Source organism: Leptinotarsa decemlineata, unplaced genomic scaffold (assembly GCF_025532065.1).
Source record: "Leptinotarsa decemlineata unplaced genomic scaffold, Ldec_3_MD MMD2_tig00026307_RagTag_RagTag, whole genome shotgun sequence".
Classification (NCBI taxonomy): domain Eukaryota; kingdom Metazoa; phylum Arthropoda; class Insecta; order Coleoptera; family Chrysomelidae; genus Leptinotarsa; species Leptinotarsa decemlineata.
This window is the reverse complement of record NW_027412681.1, coordinates 1,009,288-1,027,639: the sequence shown is the minus strand read 5'-3', so window position 1 is coordinate 1,027,639 and position 18,352 is coordinate 1,009,288. Positions and strand designations below refer to the sequence as shown.

The window sequence follows — 18,352 nt, the reverse complement described above, 5'->3', positions numbered from 1 at the left end:
ATACTGACACTTACGTCAGCAATTATTAACAACGAACTAATCTACATAAAAACGCACATGCATTTGTACATACATAATGGAGATACACACAATCATCTGACTAGAATGAGATCCGATATCGCTATTCCAAATAACAGATTAACCTCTACGAATAAAAAATTTATTGGTATCAGATTATTCAACTCCCTATCAAACTTTATCAAAGAAGCTCCAAGAGCCATTTTTAAAGCAAAACTGAAAACTCACAATGCTCTGCCTTTTATGACCTCTCTTAACATTATTAAACCCATTTTAACAAACATGTAAATAAATTTTATAAATTTTGAAGCCAAAAAAACAGTGTCATGAAAATGTATAATATTGTGAAATCCAATATGTATATTTTAATCATTAACATATTTTATTTACATTTAGGATTAGGTGTAGTCAAAACACTATGTCGTGTATTACTGACCCATAAAGTACAATACAATAAAGAATTCAGTATTGAGCAGAGAGGAAAACGAATAGAACAACCACGCTTGTTTGCTGTTCGATCTCGACATATTTTATTTCAACACCGTATGTAAGTAAACACTCGCAACCCACCGCTGCTCTGCCATTATCTCCTCCTCGTGAGTTCGAGTAGGCCCACTGGCCTTCCTGAGCACGTCCTCGTGCTCTAGCCCCACACGCTGACCGACATGTACTCAGTATGAGTAAAAGGGATCTGGGACGGAGGTACGTTCCGCGACGCCAACCCCGCCGGTCGCATTTACCCTACTTCGCCGTAACGGCCTACTGGCCTCCCAGATCTGAGTCCCAGGGATTTTAGGACCCATTCCGGACCTGAGTACGGCACGATGTTGTGGTACCTCGGCTAGTTCATCAGTCGATGATATACGTTTTTAGTAAACTGGTTTCGCCATGAAGCCACCCTCAAGCCTCAGAGTGAACCCCTGGCCCTGGCCTACCTCACTAGGGCGCCAGTTCCAAGCTCGTACTGGACAAACGGCGCGCCTGTGCGCTGAATGTCCGTGTTCCAGGGACCGTTGAGGGTTTCCCTCTGGGGGCATCACTGGATTCTTGATTATTGAAAACTTCTGTAAAAATGCCTGGATAGCTTCAAGTGGGAGATCGAGTAAGTATAGACAGTAAAAAACTTGTGGAGGAAGGAAGAAAAAATTGAATAAACCAATTGAAATTTTTTATTCAAGTGGGTAACTAATAATGAAATAATGAAAATAGGTATTTTCCATCATAATATGATATTATGAATACACTGACTTTCCTTGATAATAATTAAGTAATTTTCAGCTATAATATCCCAAGGACATTGATAACTAACGAAATAATTTCATCACAGTTTTCGAAAGCACGTTATTTGGTAACATCCCGACGCCGAAGGCGGAGGGATGTTACCTAAAATAACGTGCTTGAGGATAAAATTATGAGTTATTTATCAATGTTCGAGGGATATTCGGTGAGAAAATTTTTTGCAATTCGAACAAAATTATTTATTGACTCATATTAATCGCCTAATCCTTGAGTATTAATGCAAGCTCTTCGAGAGTACGATTTCCATCCAATTCATATTTTCTGGCGTCACAAAACTCCATAAATATTTTCCAAGTGTATTTTTTACTATTGACAGTATTTTTTGGTGTATTTTCTTCAATGATTTTGTCAATTGCCGCATCATTTTGAACACCAAAGCGAGGAAGTGACATTTTCGAAATAAATTGAATTACTGAAATGTCAAACAACTTTATTGTGTTGGTTGCTTAGCAATGTCATGACATAAGTGATAACTACCCGTGAAAACTATCCATGGGTAGTTATCAGTGTAATGATGGTTTCATTGGTTATTTCGACACACATGACTAGAAATAGACAAATTTGATAGGATAATTTTTTTGGCAAAAAATTTTCACAATAAATTATTTTCAACTACTTACTAACTAAATCACTTGGATCCGTACAATGAACTATTGTACAATGTATATTATGTAACAGTAGATGATAACAAAACTAAATTTGATAAATGATTATCTCTGTTTAAACAGGTGGATTTTGAAATGAATCAATTATTATACAATGCTAAGAAAACTTAATTATATAAATGATTAATTCAGGAAACACATAGATTTTGAAAAAAAAAATAGAACACAATATTACTTCTAAAAAAACAGGTAATTTATAAATATGTCAATCAGCATTTCATGCCAAAACTTAATCAGATAAATGCTGGTAAAGAAGTAGATTTGGAAAAAACAATCACAATATTTAGTTTTTTGAAGGTTAATGTTTAACTATATGAACATGTAATGTTTCTGGGGATAATGAACATAAATAAACACGTTTACGCCAACATAAACATTTTGTGTCTTTTCAAACCACTACACTCACTGAATGATCAACAGCAGAAATGGTTTTTCGCGAGTGTGAATTTTTTCATGTTCTTTCAAATAACTTTTGCGAAAGAATGATTTAGAGCAGATTTTACACTGAAAGGGATTATCGCCGGTATGAATGTTTTCATGTTCTTTCAAATGACTGCTTTGACGAAATGATTTAGAGCAGATTTTACACTGAAACGGTTTTTCGCCAGTATGAATTCTTTCATGTGTTTTCAAATGACTACATTCACGGAACAATTTAAAACAGAATTTACACTGAAACGATTTTTCGCCAGTATGTACTTTTTCATGTTTTTTCAAACTACCACCATGACCGAATGATTTAGAACAGATTTTACACTGAAACGGTTTTTCACCTGTATGAATTCTTTCATGTTGTTTCAATAGCCTACTCATAGTGAATGATTTAGAGCAGGTTTTACACAGAAATGATTTTTCGCTGGTATGAATTTTTTCATGACTTTTCAAGTAACTATTTTTAATGAATGATTTGGAGCAAACGTTACATTGATATGGTTTTTCGCCTGTATGAATTTCAACATGTTGTTTCAATGTACCACATTGACTGAATGATTTGGAGCAGATTTTACACTGAAAAGGTCTTTCGCCAGTATGAATTCTCACGTGTCTTTTCAAATCACCACTTCTAGTGAATGATTTAGAGCAGATTGTACACTGAAATGGCCTATCACCAGTATGTCTTTTTTCATGTTTTCTCATATGACTACATTGACAAAATGATTCAGAGCAGATATTACACTTAAATGGTTCTTCACCAGTATGAACTCTTTCATGTCTTTTCAAATCATCACATTGTTGGAATGATTTAGAGCAGATTTTACACTGATACAGTTTTTCGCCAGTATGAAATTCTTCATGTGTTTTCAAATCAATTTCCTCCGTTTCGAAGAATATTTTCTGTTCAACAAAATGAATACTTCCAATAGCACTTGACATTGATGACATATTTTCATTGATTATCTCCTCCTTCTTCCTAACAACCATTTCTTCTTGGGTTCTATGACGAGAAGTTCCAAGATCTGTAAAAATAAATTTTACGAAGAGAGAATGAGAAACTTATTTGAGGATTTTCACCAGTATCAATAATAAGCCGCTTCCCAAACCTTTCATATATGACATCTCTCTGAGTACACAAAAACATGTTTGTCCAACAATGTATTGAAAACATTTTTCACACCAGAACAAAAATAGTCTCTCGATGCATGTTTCGCCAACCAAATTAGCATCATCAGAAGATGACTCAGACTGTCATCAACTGATGATGTTAATACTATCCATGATATCAATTACACAATTTTCACAAACATTTTTATTTCTAAGAGTGTTTCGCCAACACTGTAGCTTTCTCGGATATATTTTCTACCGAAGAAACAACGATTGAGTTTGAGTTTCTAGTCACATTTTTGAAAAAAGTCTCAAGAGTAGTCTACTATATGGTCAAGAAGTGTAAAAAGTTTCAAATTGGGGAAGCGAAATAATTTAAAACAAATTAAAACCGTCCACTCTTTCCAAAATCATATATTCAAAATCTGAAAAACGAAGAAAAAAAAAACAAGAAAAATTAAATCAACTTCTATTGAACAAGCAGAGTACATTCCAGCATAACATAGATTTGTATTTTCCATAACCAACATCTACATAAAACTATATATTCTAATCTGTTACTTTTCCTTGAAAACTTCAATATTGAGGCACTTTTTTGCCATAGAAAAGGTTGGCTGCAAAAGCAAGTTTACAGTGTAGCATTCCTATGACAATCAAAAGTACTTTCATAGTATTAACGAGCTACGAAACGCTCGTTGAAGGTAAGACCTCGTTAATACATATCACAAACAAGTTTCGACTTCCGAGCGATGTCGTTCATAGGGTGGCAGGGGGCTGATTTCAATCACACTCTGTAGACAAACATAAGTTGGCAACCTGTAGTGGTTATATGACTGTCGCATATGGTGAAGAGTGATGGTTAAAGAAATTACAGATAAATGCTGCCTTCACACTGGTCATACGTGCCAAGTTTCATCTGAAAGAGATTGGCCTGAAGATCAATTCCACTTCTGAAAATAATCTTTTGGCAGACGGGTATGACAATCAGAAAGGAGATGGTTTAAAACTCGATCAATTGGTAATTGGGTAAATATTGCAATATTTTTATGTACACTCAGATAGAGTTTTATTTTTTAGGTTATCAACCGTATCGACTGCTTGGTCATCAACTTCAGGTTCTGGTTAGGCAATGTTGATAACTCCCCAAGCCACCTAGAGAGCATCAAGGCTATTCAGAGTCAGTAAGCCATGTTACATTAAAGAATTATGGCAACTTCAACTTTATCTTGAGAAAAATATCTGTTAGAGGTTGGGAGCAAACTCAAGACCTTTCAATCGTGAATCGGGTGTACTACCAATGCGCCAATTCCACGCCTATATATAGTTTCATTTATTACATTCCAATAAAATGAGTCTGTTGCTAGAATGTGAAATTATTAGCCAATAAATGAAATGACACCAGAATTTATATCAGTAATGTATACTTATAACAAGCATATACTAGGTATATACACAATGTGTTACTCAAATTATGTCATTGTAGCCCAGTTCTACAGATATAATTTTCTACTAGGATTTAGAACATTTTGTTGAAAATATATCTCTTAATGCACCCATTTTGGTTCTTTCTTCTCAAACCTTAATTAAAATGAATGTGTTACCTGAAATAAGTTGTTTCAAATCCAGAGTCATATCTTCGCCTTGCATAGCATTAGACCCATTCTGGCATTGGCAGTTGAAACAGAATTTCGAATTATAAGGGCTGAAGAAATCAGTTGAACTAAGCAAATCTTCTCCACACACCTCACAATGCGAGGCTTCTTTTACTTCTGAATATCTTTCACATTTCAAATCATGATCAACATCAAAAACATCTTCACTTTTGACTTGATTTGGCTCTGATCTATACTTTGAGATAATCATTTCGAGTGCATTACATTCCTCCTCCTCCTCCTCTTTAATTAGTATGCCACAATTATCAGTAGTCATTATCTAGTTCAATTTCCAATAAAGATGTGGGACGATGAGACAATGTGGATATGATTGTGGGTCACTTTTCTTTGAAGAACATTGAAGAATGAACTATATACGTGTGCTTAAATGGTAAAAGCAAACCTAGTACAATAGGTTTGTTCTGGTTCTGCGAAATTCAGGTTCTTGAACGTTGAGGGTAATTTCGGATTGACAAATGACAAATGAAAATTACCCTAAACTGTCTTGAACCGACCCGAATTCAGTATTGACAACTGGATAAACTATAAAGTCGCTACACATGAACCAAAATTCAGCTACACTTGTATAGCTGACGCAATCAGTTCGCGCATGCGCCCTATCCAAAATGGAATACCACACACGACTACCGTTCAGATACCACCAAACTGATCTGCCACTAATGTCAGGAATCAAGATCATGCTAATTTTCAACTGCGCAACTCAATACATGTTACCTAATTATCGGGACAAGTCTAATGCATCCTTTCAAGTTGGAATCAGACAACCAATGTTGACAAAAAATTTGTTTTCGAGACTTTCTGTATTTTTTTTCAACATGTCCCGTTCCCGCCAATTTCAACTGCGGTAGCTCTTTCGGTCGAGCTACAATCAGATGAACTATTCCATTTCCACTGTAATTTGTTCCATATAATTTACAATCCTCGAAACTTTTAGTTTCAAGATATTGGGGGTTATATGGTTTATGATATGAATGAAAATAACCAAAAAAATTCTTCTCCTCTTTCATCATGTAATGTCTACAGCTACTGAGATTAAAACGTATTGACTGTGCATTCAATTATTCAAGTGTCAGCTGTCAGCTTCGAGTGCTGTCCTCTGCCTATTCTTTAACCAATTTTTTTTCCATATTGATTATTTGTAGAAAATTCCGCTACATTATGTTCAAATCCACTACGCCGCTACCGTCGAGTAAATTCCGCTATAGTAGCGGAATTCCGCTACTGTTGGCAACCCTGCCCGAATTGTTCTTGCTCAAGAAGCTGAACTGTTCCCGTTGCTAATGCGCATTCATGTGAAAATTTGTTTGGGCTATTTTCTAGGATGTTTTTTATTTACCTGATTTAAATAATTGATGATTGAGGTTAGATAACATATGAACTGACTACAAGGATACGCTACATAACAAAATAGACATGATCATTAGTATTTTCCAGTACTTGTGATTCACTGTTTGGTAACTTTGGTGTAGTAATGAATATTACTGGAGTTGGGAAAAACTCCAGTAATTTTCAGTATTTTCTCGTTGTTATCTCTTCATATATACAATAGGTGGCACAGTGGTCTCCTCAAAGTGCCCGAGACTATTACAGATTTTTTACTTGTACAGTTTCCAAACAGTTTCGAATGTTGGAACCAGAACAAACCTGTTCTATACGCCTCTCGCACCGAGGTTTGTACTGGTATAAACTGATACAGAAAGGTTCTCTCCCTCTCTAAATTTATTGGAGGTTGGCAGGAGCTTCGTCGGGGGGTGCAGCGGTCTTGCTCGAAGCAATGCTGCCACCCCTTTTTTGTCGAACTTTTTTATGATAAAAACAAAATAGCTTTTTTATTGTCGTCTTTTGCTCAGGAGACCTTTTCCACATATATATTTATTAGGTCGCCTCTTCGTCGAGATTCCTTCGGGTTTTTAAATTCATGGCCCCCTTTACGTAGTTACCCGAACCACCCAGGCCGAATACCGGATTGATAACTTTACACTTAACAATTACACTTAACAATATAGAAGTCCCGCGATGATAATAATAATAAATTGATGGACGTAGCCGTTACTACGTGGTAGGAAATCATAATGAGGAAAAGAGAAAAGAAACTTTCTATCTTTTTTACCACTTTTATTTGCAACTAACGTTACTGCGGTTTCGTCCTATACAGACATTTTAAAACTTATACAATAAACTAACAATGATTCATTACATTAGCCATTATTGTATTGACGCCTGGGGACATGTAACAGATTGTGATAGAATATTCCGACACCAAAGGAAAGCAATTAGAATATTAGACAATATTGGCTACAGAGATGAATGTCGAAATTCATTCATTACATTAAAAATACTAACCTTTCCTTCTCTATATATCATGGAAAATTTAATATATATAAAAAATAATCTATCTCAGTATGAAAGTTTTGAAAATGTGCACGACTACAACACTAGGCATAAAAATGATTTGAGTACAAACTACTGCCTCTCAAAAACATGTCAAAATGGATCAAATTTTTGGGCTGTGAAATTTTACAATAAATAAGATTTCTACCTGTTTAACATATTCAAAATCAGGATAAAATCTTTATTAATGAAAAACGCCTTCTTCAGCACCGAAGAATTCCTGCACTGTGATATAAGTTCCTTAACCATATAGCAATAGACATTTGTCGTTGTTTTATAAATATCCAATTTTAAATTTTACTGCTTTGTTTCAAATGTGTTCGTCTACATAACTCAGTTGTACTTATAAGATATAAATATTTTTTATAAAAAAAAACTTCTATGAATTGTAAGCATCTATTGTTTATGTAAATATTAATAGATGCCTGACATATGCTAATTTTATTAATATGTATGTATTGACTTGTGTAAATACTGATGAATGTATAAAACACCAATAAATTATATATCTATCTATCATTATATACCACCATTGTACGATGTTACATATTTTAATATCTCATAAATGTATATACCTACTTGTGACAGTCAATATTCTGAGATTTTGGAAGATGAGTTTGCAACTTGTCCTTCTAGTAACTCCTGCTTTATACCTTATGGTTCTTTTTTGAATTTTGAGTATTCTTGACAATCATTAGATGCTCCCCAAGCAATAATACCATAGGAAATGTTACAATGAAAGTATTCATGGTAGTACATTAACGAGAGTGATCTACTTACATTCCAGCAGTTGAATACAATAAGATATTGAGGATATGTTTTTACAAATCGTATCAATTTGCTTGTTCCATTTGAGACTTTCTGTTATCTTCAAACCCAGAAATGTTGTCTCCTCTTGTTGTTGAATTGATGCATTAATTGTCGTTACTAGTAAACTGTGATCTGGAGTGGTTCTTGAATGATTAAAACGTAAAAGCACAGTTTTTCTTTCACTTAACAAGAGACCATTGTCTGAAAACCACTTTTGGGTTCTTTTTATTTCATCAGATGCTTTTTAACTGTGGCTTCAATAGTTTCCTGAGTGTTCAACAAAGATGTGTCATCAGCATACATAACGAACTGATCACTATAAAAATCATTTACCTAATATAGTGGACCTAATATAGATCCCTAAGGAACCCCAAGGGAACAATTTTTAGGTACTGATTCATTTCTGTTAACCTCTACATAGTAGTATCTACCCTCTTAGTAACTTTCAAACCATTTGTGGGTTATTCCCCCGATTCCATTCATTTAAAGCTTTGTTAGGAGAATTTTGTTATCTACCAGATCAAATACCTTTCTTAAGTCTATGAAAATTCCTAGCGTCTTTTTATCTTTATCCAACTCCCTGTACACGCACATGGCATCCGCGTACGTGGACGAACGTTACCGGCACGTCCGTCCACTACCACGAAACTTTAAAGTAAAGGTTAACACTAATAAAGAGTACATCACATGACGCGTGGTTGAATTCGCAAAATTGCGCGATACGTCTTTCATACTGGCCTGGATAGTTTGAAGTGGGAGATCGAATAAATAATTTTCACGCATAAACTTTTGGCACTATCATTATATAGAAAGTAAAAAATTTCTGAAGAAAAAATAAAATGAATCAATTTAAATTTTTTACTCAAATGGGTAGCTAATAATAATATAATGATCATAACAGGTCTTTTCCAACATAATACGATATTATGGATATTTTCACAATAAATTGTTTTTAAGAAACTACACAGTGAACTCGCCAACTAAATCAGTTGTACTGGTACATTGAACTATTCTACAATGTATATTATATAACAGTAGATGATAACAAAACTTAATTAGATAAATGATTATATCTTGTTAAACAGGTAGATTTTTTTAAATATCTAGTATATAATATAATATTGATTCTAGGAAAACTTGATTGAATAAATGAATAATTCAGGAAACACATTTATTTTGAAAAGAAAAATTAGAATACATCACTTCTAAGAAAACAGGCACTTTATAAATGTCAATAATTGACATATAATTGACATTTCATGCAAAACTATATATATATATATATATATATATATATATATATATATATATATATATATATATATATATATATATATATATGTATGTATATACATACATACATACGTTTATATTGGCAGAAAACCTGGGGATAATAGGATAATAAACATAAACATAAGGTTTTCTGCCAATATAAACGTTGTCATGTATTTTCAAACCAACACACAAACTGAATGAAAAAGAACATTTTTGTTACTAAAAGGGTTTTTCGCCAGTATGAAGTTTTTCATGTTTTTTCAAATATCTACTTCCAATGAATGATTTGGGGCAGATTTCACACTTAAACAGTTTTTCGCCACTATGAATTTTTACATGTACTTTCAAATCACAATTTCGTCTGAATAATTTGGAGCAGACTTTACACTGAAATGATTTTTCACCAGTATGAATTTTTTCATGTAATTTCAAATCACCATTTAGCCTGAATGATTTGGAGCAGATTTTACACTGAAATGATTTCTCACCAGTATGAATTGTATCATGTGCTTTCAAATTACTACGGAGATTGAATGATTTGGAGCAGATTTTACACTGAAAAGGTTTCTCGCCAATATGAATTTTTCCATGTCTTTTTAAATCACATCCATGAATGAATGATCTAGAGCAGATTTTACAGTGAAACGGTTTTTCGCCAGTATGAATTTTTTCATGTTTTTTCAAATGATCACACCGAAAGAATGATTTGGAGCAGATTTTACACTGAAACGGTTTTTCACCAGTATGAATTTTTTCATGTACTTTCAAATGACCACTTTGATTGAATAATTTGGAGCAGATTTTACACTGAAACTGTTTTTCACCAGTATGAATTCTTTCATGTGTTTTCAAATGACTACATTCACGGAACGATTTAAAACAGATTTTACACTGAAACGGTTTTTCACCAGTATGAATTTTTTCATGTACTTTCAAATTACAACTTTGATTGAATAATTTGGAGCAGATTTTACACTGAAACGGTTTTTCACCAGTATGAATTCTTTCATGTGTTTTCAAATGACCACATTCACGGAACGATTTAGAACAGATTTTACACTGAAACGGTTTTTCACCAGTATGCATTTTTTCATGTACTTTCAAATGACCACTTTGATTAAATAATTTCGAACAGATTTTACACTGAAACGGTTTTTCACCAGTATGAATTTTTTCATGTACTTTCAAATCAACATTTCGCCTGAATGATTTGGAGCAGATTTTACACTGAAATGATTTTTCACCAGTATGAATTCTTTCATGTGCTTTCAAATTAGTACGGAGATTGAATGATTTGAAGCAGATTTTACACTGAAATGGTTTTTCACCAGTATGATTTTTTTCATGTACTTTACAATGACCACTATGACTGAACAATTTGGAGCAGATTTTACACTGAAATGATTTTTTACCAGTATGAATTGTTTCATGTGCTTTCAAATGACCACTTTGACTGAATAATTTGGAGCAGACTTTACACTGAAATGATTTTTCACCAGTATGAATTTTTTCATGTACTTTCAAAATATTTTCATTGATAATCTCCTCTTCCATATCAACAATTGTTTCTTCTTGGGTTTCAAATAGAGAAATCCCAGGATCTGTAAAAAATAGTTTTATGAAGAGAGAATAATAGCAACTTATTTCAGTACATAATTACATTTATGATAGTTCATGAGAACTGTATCATTTTCAAATCAAAATATTTACAAAAAAAATTGACTTTTCAGTTGAAATGCCTCAGAATTCAATATTAACAAGGATTTTCACCAGTATCAATAATAAGCCACTTCTCAAACCTTTCATATATGACATCCCTCTGAGTACACAAAAAAAGAATAAACTATACCTCTGAACCTCATCAATTTGTTTATCCAACAATCTATTGAAAACATTTTCCACACACCAGAACAAAAATAGTCTATCGAAGAATGTTTTGCTAACCAAATTAGCATCTTCAAGAGACGACTTAATACTGTGGTCAACTGATGATGTTAATATTATCCATGATAATAATTACACAATCTTTACAAACATTCATACCAACATCAACTATAGCTCAAGAAAAATATCGGGTGCACTACCATTGCACCAATTCACCGGTATATATAGTTTCAATTATTACATTTCCAACTGAATGAGTATGTTCCTAGAATGTGAAAATATTAGTTAATATATGAAAAGACACTAGAATTTAAATCAGTAATGTATATAAGAAGCATATACTAGCTAGAATTCAGTTCGTATTAAACACCTTCAGTGAAACATGTAACTCGGTTTCGTAGATTGTTCTGTGAAAATCTCACAATAAGGTGTTACTTCAATCATCTCAGTCATTGTAGCGCAGTTCTACAGATATAATTTTTTACTAAGATTTTGAACAAAATTTTGTTGAAACTTTGTTTTTTGGCACCCATTAACATTTTGGGTTCTTTCTTCTCAAACCTTTAGTAAAATATATGTTACCTGAAATAAGTTGTTTCAAATCCAGAGTCATATCTTCGCCTTGCATAGCATTTGGCCCATTCTGGCATTGGCAATTATAACAGAATTTTGAATGATCAGGGCTGAAGAAATCAGTTGGACTAAGCAAACCTCCTCCACACGCCTCACAATGTGAGGCTTCTTTTACTTCTTCCAAGTACCTTTCAGATTTCAAATCATGATCAACAATATCAATGAGATCTTCACTTTCGACTTGTTTTGGCTTTAATTCATATTTTGTGATAATCCTTTGGACTGCATTACATTCCTCCTCCTCTCCCTCCTCTTTAATTAGTCTTCCATAATCATCACTAGTCATTATCTAGTTCAATTTTCAAAATATATGTAGGAGCAATGTGGATTTGTTTGTCACCTTTTATCTTTGAGTCACTTTACTCACTATCTGAATAATTAATCTGAATTTTGATTAATACTAGTATGGTAAAGGTAAACACTAATGAAAATGAAGATTAGACCAGAGAACGAAAACACATATACCATATACGTGCTTCGTGAAGTAGACAATAGTAGACATGGCGGCACAAACCACTACTTAATTTGTGCATGCAGTTTTGCCAACTGGATGAACTATAAAGTCGCTACACATGAAACAAAACGCTACACTGCTTCATATTCCGCTACGCTTGTATATATGTGTCACAATCAGTTCGTGCATACGCCCTATCCAAAATTAAACACCACAAAACGTACAGTTTGTAGTTTGTGTACCGTTCAGATATCACAAAACTGAACTGTCACTAATGTCAGGAATCAGGATCATGATAATTTTCAGCCGCGCAACTCAGTAGATGGTACCTAATTTTCTAAATTTACAGCAGTTAATTTTTGAAAGCTGTCGTCTAAACCAAATATTTCTTAGCTTGAAATAATGATTTTGAAAAGTAAAAATAAATATCAATTTGTTCTCGTACGTATAGTCACACTGAGCTCTTGAACGATCATTCGCGACAGGTCTAATCGATCCTTTCAAGTTGAAATCAGACAACTAATGTAGAGAAAAAGTTTATTTTCGATACTTTTTGTATTTTTTTAAAAATGCTCCGTTTCCGTCAATTGCAACTGCGGTAGCTCTTTTGCTCCAACTACAATCCACTGTAATTTGTTTCATATAATTTATAATAGTCGAGACTTTTAGTTTCAAGATAATGGAGGTTAAAAGGTTTATGAAATGAATGAAAATATCCAAAAATATTCTTCTCTTTCATCGGGAAATGGCATCAGCTACCCAGACTATCCACTGCCTCTTCTTCCATATTTTTTCACTATTGATTATATATAGAAAATTCCGCTACTTTATGTTTAAATCCGCTACGCCGCTACCGTCTAGTGAATTCCGCTACAGTAGCGGAATTCTGCTAGAAAAAAAGACCTACGTGAAATTGGATGTCAAGACCCATCTGCTAAATTTTCCGACCTCTGCCAAACGACCAGTGGCGTATATCCTCACTACTTGCGGAATGAATATTGTCGTATAGGAATATATGAAAACTCGTAATTGATATTTGTTGCAGAAAATCGACTTATACAGTAATTGAAATATAAAATTGCTTTATTATGCATGAAATGGTGTAAAAACTTGTTATTTGATTTAAAACTATAATCCCTATTTTGTTTGTCTCTGATAATTTGCATCCCTAGAAATTCTTTGGCCTCACCCAAATCTTTCAATGTGAATTTAGTATTCAGTGTAGTTTTTAACAAGTCAGTTTCACCAGGGTTATTTGAAAAAACAAAAAATCATCAACATAAAGAGCATTAATAGGCGATCTATTTTCTGTTTTTAATGTAGATACAATGCTCCACCTCAGATCTTTTAAAATTGAGTTCCTTGATAACCTTTTCCACACTTTCATGCCACACAACTAGATATTTGATAACCTGGTTGATGCATATGTAAGTCTTCAGCTAAAATACCATTTAAAAAAAGCTGTCATAATATCTTATGAGTAATTTCTAAATCCAGTTGTACTGATAAAGCAATCAAAATTCTTAAAATACTATGCCTTCCTAGTATAACCTTAGACAATTATATAAGAGTAGAACGAAACATGCATATACAACTAATTATGCACGTTTACGCAAATAGACCATCCCGGTACCGGAACTTAGGCTACTCTCTACTAGATGCCGCTTCACGCCCGATTTGAACTATTTCAAATTTGAGATATAAAGAGGTTTTATCCTGCAACATTTTTTACATTTTGTTAGTTTTTATTAACTTAATCGTTCTTCGCTAAAACTGCGTAAATATTGAATCGACATGATCATCTAAACTTGGCAGAACCCTGCAACTAATAGCAAAAATTCAGTTTTGGAACGAATCAGAATTAATGGTTGGTCTTCCTATTTTTAGGTAAGTGAGACTTTGTATACAAGAATATTGCTTTTGTTATACCTGAAGCTTCCAACTTTTCTTTTCGTTTAAATAAAAAACTGTACATTCTCCTATTCTTTTATTGTAAAAAAACTTGCTTACATCGTTTTCGTATTTTAAATGTTCAGTCTAACAATAAAAACAACCACTCGAGTTACCAGGAGCATCCATCTTTTTTATATGCATACCAGCGCATATCCACATTCAAGTAATAAAAAATCGATGCCCCTGAGAATTACAAAAAAAGTTTCACCGCGCTACTGGAGGAAAAGTCTCGCAATTATTTATGTCAAATTTCTGAGTATAACCCTTGGCTACAAGTCCTATCATACTCATGTTGCCAATATTGAACATGTTCAGAGAAGTTCTTTGAAAACCCTAAAACAACAATTCAAAACATCCTGAACTCTATGTCTCTGAACTCACGTAAAAATATTCTCAACATTATATTTCTCTATGACTTATTTAAAGAAAAAGTTATATGTAAGGATTCGTTGTCTCAAATTAGTTTTTCTGTTCTTCATTTTAATTCTGCATACGGCACGTTTTATTGTGGTCAATATAGAACAAATGTCCGACGCAGGTCATCCGTAATAGTAATGTGTTAAAATTTTAATGAAATATGCTGCGACTGTGTTGAGTGAATGACTTTTGAGCAGTATGAATCAAGTTACATCTCTCAATGAATGACTTTGATTTTTTTCATGCCTTTTCCAATTATTTTTTTGAATAAAAGACTTGGAGCAGAGTGTACACTGAAACGGTTTTTCACCAGTATGAATTTTTTCATGTATTTTCAAAGTACCACTTCGACTGAATGATTTGGAGCAGATTTTACATTGAAATGATTTTTCTCTAGTATGAGTTTTTTCATGTCCTTTCCGAGAGAATGATTTAGAACAGATTTTACACTGAAACGGTTTTTCGCCAGTATGAATCATTTCATGTTTTTTCAAAACACTATTTCTAATGAATGATTTAAAGCAGATTTTACACTGAAGCGGCTTTTTGCCAGTATGAATTTTTTCATGTCTTTTCAACATATTTTCATTAATAATCTCCTCTTTCTTATCAACAATCGTTTCTTCTTGGGTTTTAAATAGAGGGATTCCAGGATCTGTAAAAAATAAGCTTTATGAAGAGAGGATAATAGCAACTTTCATAATAAGCCGCTCCTCAAACCTTTCATATATGAGTACACAAAACCAGAATAAACTATATCTTTTAAAAATGTTTATCCAACAATTTATTATTTTTAAAACACCATCAATGAGGAAGATTATATCTTCCTCTTAGATGGTGATTTAATCTTCCTCTTTGAAGATGATCACTTGGTGACCGAAGCCCGTGTCGAGGTGTTGAAAATAACGATTTGGTGTTGGGAAAAAACTCCAGTAATTTTCATTACTACACCAAAGGTTTCAAACAGTGCATCATAAATATTATGCATGATAATAATTACACAATCTTCACAAACATTCATGCCAACTTAAACTTTAGCTTGAGAAAAATATCTGTTTGAAGTTAGGAGTGAACTCAAGATTTTTTAATTGTGAATCGGGTACACTACCATTGCGCCAACTCACTCAAATTATTACATTTCCAATTAAATGAGTCTGTTCCTAGAATGTGAAAAGATACTAAAAGTCATTGTAGTGCAGTTCTATAGATATGATTTTCTACTAGGATTTAGAACAAAATTTTGTTGAAAACATTGTTTTTTGTCACCCATTGACATTTTTTGTTCTTTCTTCTCAAACCTTTAGTAGAATAAATGTTACCTGAAGTAAGTTGTTTCAAATCCAGAGCCATATATTCGCCTTGCATAGAATTAGACCCATTGTGGCATAGACAGTTACTACAGAATTTCGAATGATCAGTTGGACTAAGCAAACCTCCTCCACACACCTCACAATGTGAGGCTTCTTTTACTTCTTCTGTATACTCTTCACATTTCAAATCATGATCAACAATATCAATGACATCTTCACTTTTAACTTGTTTTGGCTCTAATTCATATTGTGTGATAATCCTTTGGACTGCATTACATTCCTCCTTCTCCTCTTTAATTGGTCTTCCACAATATTCAGTGGCCATTATCAAGCTCAATTTTCAACGTAGGGACAACGTGGATTTGTTTGTCACTTTTTATCTTTGGGTCACTTTACTCACAATCTGAATAATTAATCTGAAATGTGATTAATACCAGTATGGTAAAGGTAAACACAGTAAACACTAATGAAAATGAAGAGTATACCAATCAGAGAACACCTATATAAGTGCTTTATAGAGTAGACATGGCGGCACGTAGCTAGAAAGGAGATGTAATTTTTTCTTTCTCTCTCTCTCTCTCTACTCGTGTCTAACCATCGCTTCCTTCTCAGGTGCATTGGATCACCACTCATTCCGTTTCACAACTCGATACATAATTTGGCGATATCGTCTATCGCAAAATACTGTCGAGTAACATCTTTTAACAGCGCGATGGTACGGCCAATTGTACTGATAAAGATCAAAATTCTTAAAATACTATGCCTTACTAGTATAACGAAACATGCATATGCAACTAACTGATTATACATGTTTACGCAAATAGACTTCTTACTGTACTATAAGACCATCTCTGAACCTAGGCTACTCTCTACTAGATGCCGCCTCACGCCCGATTTCATCTTTCTTAAATTTGAAATATAAAAAGGTTCTTTCCTGCAACATTTTGTTAGTTTTTATTAACTTAATCGTTCTTCGCTAAAACTTCGTATTTATTGAATCGACGCGATCGTCTACACTTGGCAGAACCGTGCAATTAATATCCAAAATTCATTTTTGAAACGAATCAGAATTAATGGTTGGTCTTCCTATTTCTGGGTAAGTAAGACCTATGTATTCAAGAATATTGCTTTTGTTGTACCTGAAGCTTCCACTTTTCTTTTCGTTTAAATAAAAAACTGTACATTCTCCTACTATTTTATTGTAAAAAAACTTGCTTTCATCGTTTTCCTATTTTTAGTGTTCAGTCTATCAATGAGTATAACCCTTGGCTACAAGTCCTATCATACTCATATTGCCAATATTGAACGTGTTCAGAGAAGTTCTTTGAAAACCCTAAAACAACAATTCAAAACATCCTGAACTCTATGTCTCTGAACTCACGTAAAAAATTTTCAACATTATATTTCTGTGTGACTTATTTAAAGAAAAAGTTATATGTAAGGATTTATTGTCTCAAATTAGTTTTTCTGTTCTTCATTTTAATTCTGTATACTGCACAACCTGTAATTGTGGTCAATATAGAACAAATGTCTGAGGAAGGTTATTAGGTTATGTGTTAAAATTTTAATGAAATATGCTGCGAATGTGACATTTTTTGTTCAAAAAAATATATTTCCAGAACGTATTCCTGACTACATAGAACATGTCAATTTTACCACAAACCTATAAGTACAGTGTAATTTCTAATTCCGATATATAATTTTAAGAGTATAATGTCTCTCACAAAGGTTACATACATAAGATACAGTGTTCATTTTTTTTACGTATCTTGCACTGTTTTTTCTAAACTGCTCCAAATTTGTCATCCGATAAACTAGTAATCAATTCAAGAAAATAAATATTTCGAAATTAAATCTCCAAACATTCAATTTTTCCAAAGTACCTACACTGAATTTCGGTAAATGCCTACCGGAAAACAACTGCTTCCCCGGCTAATACCACGCTGGACATTGAATTATACATGTTTATCATTTCTCAATAACCTACTTGGAGTGAATGATTTTTAAGCAGTATGAAACAAGTTAAAT

General features: G+C 33.3%; 2 protein-coding genes across 2 annotated transcripts; both read right to left on the bottom strand.

Annotated features, from left to right (window-relative positions):
* Positions 1-1,171: 1,171 nt before the first annotated feature.
* LOC111506423 (uncharacterized) lies at positions 1,172-12,762 on the bottom strand. Its single transcript, XM_074181086.1, has 6 exons — positions 12,140-12,762; positions 9,894-11,274; positions 9,016-9,046; positions 5,126-5,456; positions 1,914-3,439; positions 1,172-1,296 (listed from the first exon to the last, which is right to left on the bottom strand). Exons 1-5 carry the CDS (start codon positions 12,474-12,476, stop codon positions 2,385-2,387), a joined length of 3,135 nt encoding a protein of 1,044 aa, XP_074037187.1. The 5' UTR covers positions 12,477-12,762; the 3' UTR covers positions 1,172-1,296; positions 1,914-2,384.
* Positions 12,763-14,616: 1,854 nt separating this feature from the next.
* Positions 14,617-17,029, bottom strand: LOC141485144 (uncharacterized). The gene is made up of 2 exons (XM_074181261.1): positions 16,334-17,029; positions 14,617-15,669 (listed from the first exon to the last, which is right to left on the bottom strand). The coding sequence occupies exons 1-2, from the start codon at positions 16,647-16,649 to the stop codon at positions 15,218-15,220; spliced, it is 768 nt and encodes a 255-aa protein (XP_074037362.1). The 5' UTR covers positions 16,650-17,029; the 3' UTR covers positions 14,617-15,217.
* Positions 17,030-18,352: the final 1,323 nt, after the last annotated feature.